The 6831-nt window shown below is 36.9% G+C and overlaps 1 protein-coding gene across 1 annotated transcript in view; it reads left to right on the forward strand.

Annotated features, from left to right (window-relative positions):
- MPP7 (membrane protein, palmitoylated 7 (MAGUK p55 subfamily member 7)) overlaps window positions 1-6831 on the forward strand; it is a 108491-nt gene that overhangs the window by 60492 nt on the left and 41168 nt on the right. The window contains exon 5 of the mRNA XM_009895117.1: window positions 2541-2672. Coding sequence (XP_009893419.1) covers window positions 2541-2672 — 132 coding nt within the window. The remainder of the gene's footprint in view (window positions 1-2540; window positions 2673-6831) is intronic.

A 6831-nucleotide genomic window follows, 5' to 3' on the forward strand; every position in this document is an offset into this window, starting at 1 on the left:
TACTCTTGCCTAAAGTATGCATCTTTGCACCAAGATAAAATAATATCAGAGTTTGGGTAAAAGATCTTATATTGAAAACTGTAGTACATTGTGGTTCAGTGTTTTTTGGGAGGAGGAGGGAAGAGGTTGATAAGTTCCAGTTGTTGTGAGTGAAGGAAATACCAGGCACTGATTGGCATTGGTTTGTAATACTTCAGCCGTGTCATTCCTTTGCACATGGTGGAGCCTGATCTGGCAGTCAGAGCAGGGAATTAGCAGTGGTGGCAAAATTCAGTGTAGTAGTGGACAGAATCTGTTTTGCAAGTTTCACTGTCAAGGGTAGGTTCTTTTGAACGTGTTTTAGGTTGCTACCCTTTACTCTGGAAGTGGTGCTTTAGATTACTTTCATCTGTTTTCCCTATCTGCCTGATTGTTTTTAAACTGCAATATAGAACCTCATTAAATTGAACCAGTCCATGAATGTGCCCTAGCTTTATGTGGAAAAATGTAATTGCAGAAGACTAGTTTTAGAAGTCTTAACTGTAAGTAGGCTGAAGTAAAAGCAAACACTACTTTTGTTTCAGTATATCTTTGATACTTCACATACATCTTCAGAGGACTGCATGTGATCGCATGGCTTTTACATATGTAATGCTTCATAATACACATTTCCAGGAGGAACCATAATTGCTAGCCTGAGGCTTTTAGCTCAGATCTAAAGTAAAACTAATCTTTGGTGGGAGGGAGCTGGTAATTTCTGATGGTGAATAGTAGAAATTTGTAACCGTGTCTTGGGAATAAACCCAGAAATAATTAGTTAGAGTGTGTTGAGATGTTTTTATCAATTTGTACAATATGCATAGAAATTAGTAACACAATAGCAAATTCTCATGAAGCAGGCATGATCTTCCTCTATGTTTATTTTGTCAAAGACCTAACTTCAAATTGAAACTTCCGAATTTCAAGATTACATACACTCTTTGTCTTCTGCGTTTGACATGATAGCTTGTAGCGTTGCCTGGAAATTGTTTTCTGTTGTTACAGTCTCCTCCATTCAGGAAAAAAATCCTGGAATAGTGTAATGGATGTGTCATGCTTTTTTAAAACACTTGCGTTATCCTAGAGAACTTACAGTTTCTGGTAATTTGTGTACTCAGTCTAATATTATCTGCATTTTGTTAAGTAGCAAGTAAACTGGCATCACAGAAATGTAACCATTTTCTGTTCTTTGTTAAGGAGGTTCTTCTTAATCATTATTGTAATTGTTACAATAGATTCATTATTACAGTTATTGATACATTACCATCTGATATCACCCATGTCAACAACGTTGATGTGTTCTGCTTTGTCCTAAATGTCTCAATGTTTTCTGAAATGCTTTATTTTTATTGTCAGGAAGGTTATCAATTTTCAAATTACTTCTGCTATTCAGACGAGAACTGTTGTAATATTGACTCTTTGGGAAAAAAAAATCAGGTCAAAATGTAAAATATTCAAGTATTTGGGAGCAACTACTTGAAAACAGAAGCAACTGAAAGCAGTAGATGGAATTATATGTATGGTTGTTGCTGTTATTCCTGCTACAATGCATAGTTTTCACTAGAAAACTAAAAGCATTATTTAACCATTTTCACCAGTTAAAAAGGTATTACGAATAATGAAGACTTTTCAAAATAGAAAAGAACTTTAAGAATTCTGTAGCTAGAAAAAAAGCTGTGATTTTATGTTATAGCTGAGATTTTTTAGAGCCTTAGGACAATGAGCTTTCTAACTTTCTTTTACTTTCAAGGGTTTTTTAATTTCCGCAAGTTCGTAATTATTTTATTTTTAAGATTGAAACTTTTGTCAGGCTTTTCTTTGAAAAATCTATTGTTCAAGCTATGCATGAACTGCAGAAGCAACAGAGAAAGGAGGGGAGACATGTGACAGGTGGTTGATAAGCACCTGCCTGAACCAAATTGTTTCTGCTATATGTTCCTCAATCTCAATCATGAATTCCGCAATAAATTAAACATTCCTAATATAATTTGGAGCTTGTATGAAAGGGAGCTAGTATGAAAGGGTTCCAGTAACCAGGGAAGCTTCCAGACCCCCTCTGAAGGGAATGGTTGGGCAACAGCTGAATGTTGCACATCTCATGCTGGAACAGAAGTACTGGAAGATGCTTATTTGGCTTATTTGTTTCATAGGACTGCTTACTGGATTGGAGAAACTTTTTATATAGGACAAGTAGAATGATGTTCTTACTTCAGGAGACTTGGGTTTTCCCGTGATCGTAATTCTTGTAATTTGAAGCTAATGTGCAAAGCACTCGATATTTTCATGTGTATGAAAATGTTGTTCTGTATCCACGATTTACTAGATGCGTACATTGTCGGTATGAAAATATATACTTCATGGAGTTCTTTCATCAGTTTGACATGTGTTAAAATTGTGTACAGGAATTATATTCTATCTGCATGCGTCACGCTAGTAGAGTTAGGTTATGAATAATATCCTCTGCTTTGTCTTTCATAAACTTTTCAGATGCCAAATAATATACTGACTATTAATATTTCCAGGCTTTGCTGTCTGTACATGATACTGTTGCTCAGAAGAACTACGATCCTGTCTTGCCCCCTATGCCTGATGATATTGATGAGGAAGAAGATTCAGTTAAAATAATCAGGCTCGTCAAAAACAGGGAACCTTTGGTAAGTAACTCTGTCTTTTGTTTTGGGTTTTTATGTTTGTGCACAGGGTGGGGACTGTTCAGATTATGAATATGAATGGGTGACATTAACTTGAAATTTGGATAGACGGACATTGCGCATGTTTATTCATAACATTCAATAATACACTTGTGACTTTCATTCGCTGTCATTATTCATAAAATACATGACATGAATAATTTGTTCATTCATGGTGTTTGAGCAATATATATGTGGAACAGTCTGAGCATTTAGATCAATAACATATTCATCTTTTATCTTGAATTCAAATCATGAACTTGTTTTAAAATGAGAGAGGGAGAATGAATCCCCAAAGAAATCTTGACCTTTGTTGTGAACTGTGCCTGTTACCATTCATGTAAAAAAAAAAAAGTGACCTTTCAATACGCTGAAAAGAAAGCATAAAAACATATTTTAAAATACTTGAATTGAAATCTGGGCAAATTTAAGATGTCTGTTGTTGTACTTTGGATTATGAATACTAGAAAGTTAATATCTTCATGGGGATATCTGGAAAAATGAAAGGACTAAACCTAGGTTGTATTACAAGAATATTAAAATGCTTTACTGATTTGGTTATTTTTATTTGCTGTAGAGTGGGAGTCATCTTGTATAAAATTTAACTATACTCTTTTTCTCCAGTAAGAGCTTTGTTTTATGTTGTACTGGATATTTGTTTTACTGGATAGCAATCCTGAAGAAATATCTGCAAAGTTACTTTGAGGAAGCTGTGATTCTGTACTTGAGATGACGGAGGGAGAGCGATACCTCTGTTAGACATACACGGGTAGTTCGTCCCACAGTAGATATCTTACTATCACTCTTATTCTTGATGGATTTCTGGCATCAATAAACAAGAAATAAGTTTTGGTATTGACTCCCTGTAGGTGCCCATGGGCATAATTAAAAGTTTGACCATATGGAAAGTTTTTACTTTGTTTTAACATATTAAACATTTTTTCCACAAATATTTAAATCACAGCTTTAAGGTTTCCTTTTTTTAATCAAAGAAATTCTTTGAGGAAGAAAAAAAACTTGCTTTAGCATTTAGTATCAGACAGAGTGTTAATTCTGAAAGGTGTGAAGAAACTTCAACATATAATATGAGATGAGTTCTAATTGAGCAGTTTATTTCTAGTGTTAATGAAAACACCTTTATTGTTGTTTTTTCTTGAATTTATGTCAGAAAAATCTTAAAATCTTGATTTACATAGTTTGTTTCAAACATGATTTGCCACTAGGACTTTTGCAAGTTAAATACTATACGTTAATAGTACCTCAAAGTGAACTGGATAAATAGCAACTTTGAAAAAAACCCAAAACCCTGAGAGGTTTTGTAAAACCTGTTAAGATATATACACTCTATACCTGCTTTTGAGATTTTTAAGCCCTTTTAAAGGGACAAATAGAGTTCCCTAAGACAAAGGTTATCCTTGGGCTGTTCCTCAGATTCCACTCTTGCCCAGTGACTCCAGTGGGATACTAAACTCTTCCAGGTACCCATGTGTCTGTTGTGCTTTAACTCGGTGGGCAGCTCAGCCCCACACACCCGCTCTCCTTTCCCCAGTGGGATGTGGGAGACAATCAGAGGGATAAAAGTGAGAAAACCTGTGGGTTGAAATAAACACAGTTTAATAGGTAAGGCAAAAGCTACAGGCAAGCAAAGCACAATGAGGAATTCATTTGCTACTTCCCATCGGTGGGCAGGTGTTTGGCCATTGCCAGGAAAGCAGGGCTTCATCGTGCTTCATCATGGTGACTTGAGAAGACAACACGCCATAACTCCAAACGTGTCCCCCCCTTCTCCTTCTTTCCCCAGCTTTTCTTGCTGAGCATGGCATGGGATGGGATATCCCTTTGGTAGGTTTGGGTCAGCTGTCCTATCTGTGTCCCCTGTCAACTTCTTGTGCGCTCCCACCTGCTCGCTGGGAGGGCAGTGTGAGGAACAGAAAACACCTTTGTGCGGTCTAAGCACTGCTCAGTAATAATGAAACATCCCTGAATTATCAACACTGTTTTCATCATAAATCCAAAACATAGCACCATACAAGCTGCTATGAAGAAAATTAACTCTATCCAAGCCAAAACCAGTACAGTCTCTTAAAAGGTGCATCCAACTTAGTTCAACTGTTGTGCTAAGCCGGTAACAAATAAGGGTTTTTATTAGAACTTTGCTTTACTAGACAGAACACAGCCATGGAAAATATATTTAAAAAAAGAAGAAAAAAAGTGAGAGAACTCAGTCTTCAGTTTGTCAAGACTGTTTAGTGTAATTACCAAGGTGAAAATAGCCTTATAACGGAATGTGTGGTAGACCTATTACTAGGAAGAGGCAAAGGGCCGGGACCTAATTGCAGCCTACAACTACTTGAGAGTGGGGAGCTCACCAGGACAGAAGAGTCAGACTCTTCTCAGCAGTGAAAGATGCCAAAGCACAGGGTAATGGCTACAAGTTGCAGCCCTGGGAGGTTTAGAGTGATAATTAAGGGAAGTATTTAATTCAGTGGGAAGTACAGCACTGGAGCAGACTGGCCAGAGATGTGGAAGCTCTGGCCTATTCTGTAAGGCAGTGGCTGACCTGCTCTGAGCAGGAGGTTGGCCTAAATGACTTCCAAAAGCTTCCCTTCAACCAGCATGTCAAAGGCTGTGTGTTATCTGTAGAGGAAAGGACTGTTTGTGGTCTCTCCAAATCCCCAGCCTTTCCTGATGTTTCATTTTTGTTGGAGAAGAGCTTATGGTGAGTTCTGTTTTGCATGTTACTTGTCCAGGAAGACTTTGAAGAATAGTGTCCTTCTCTTCCATAACTCACCTTCAATCCATTTTAACATTATTAATGTCAATGTCAAAGATTAATTTCTTTGTGTCAGGTTGATAGTCAATAATTCTTATGTCACCATCACCACAATACATAACAAACCTATCATTTGTGTCTTTGCCTTCCCCAGTTTAATTTTGTTTTCTTAGGTAGAGGTGAGAAGAAACATGGGTAGTAATTCAGATAAGGTCTTACCAGAATATGGCACGGCAGAATAAATAAAGACAGGTTTATGCTAGGTATATTAGATCTACTGCATCTGTGCTTCCTAAAGTTGTTTTACTAAAGAAAGTATATGCCATGATCTGTGTTTACTAAACTATTTAAAATTTAATCTTCTATTTATTTCCATGTCTTCTTAATTGCTTTTCCTTCAGAGCTTGTTCTAAAGTCTCGGATACTATTAGCTGAGTACAGATCAAAGAATTTCTACTTATTCAGTTTATCTGTTCAATATTCTTCAGTTATGAAGTCTTGCATAGTTATATCAGGATTCTTTCTACTGAACTTGAACTTTGGAGGTACCCTACAATATTTTTATGGGATGGACATTGTCTGGTTTCTTGACTTGAAGATTCTGAGCTCTTTGAACTTTTCTTTCACCCCAGATACATTCTCATTCTCTCTTTGTACACAAACAGTAGAGACTGTTTTTCTGCAAAGCATTAAGCTTTACATCAGCTGTACACCCTGGACGTTCTTGAACTGGGTATCTCCTTTGGATGACTTTCAACGGTACTCTCTGTGAAGTAAATTAGACACTCCACTTCTTTGGAATATATCTAGTGACCATTTTTATATAAAACTGCACCACATTTCCTCTTGTACTTGTTCGTGCTTTTCTCTGAGTTAAGCACCTCACCAGTGTTCTGAGCTGGTGTTAATCACATATTAATGAAGCCTGAGTTCCCAGGAGTAATCATCTTAAAAGAGAGGGAAACACATGGTTTGTGGGAGGGCATTCTGTTTGCCAGATTTCATCAGTTCAGAAGTCAGTGCTGAACTTTCCTCCAGTTTTTTGGAAGAGATGATTTAAACTGTTGGTTAATCCTTCCACATTTTTTTCTCAAAATACTCTATTAGTGAATTCCATTCTAGCAGTGTCTCACTCAAGTGAGATGAAATTTTGTGTTAGGAGTTTTTATCTGAACAAAGTAATTTATAATGTCTCTGAACCTTATGTAGAGAGAAGTAGAGACCTCTCTTTTCAGAGATACTCCAAAATTCACCTGGCTATAATTAGGCTTTTTATCAGATAGCTTGGAAGGTTTTTGCTTATGTCCACTTCTCCAGGGCTTTTTCAGCCACTGCCCTTTCCCTGGGTAG

The sequence above is a fragment of the Charadrius vociferus genome, unplaced genomic scaffold, assembly GCF_000708025.1.
Source record: "Charadrius vociferus isolate BGI_N301 unplaced genomic scaffold, ASM70802v2 scaffold61, whole genome shotgun sequence".
Classification (NCBI taxonomy): domain Eukaryota; kingdom Metazoa; phylum Chordata; class Aves; order Charadriiformes; family Charadriidae; genus Charadrius; species Charadrius vociferus.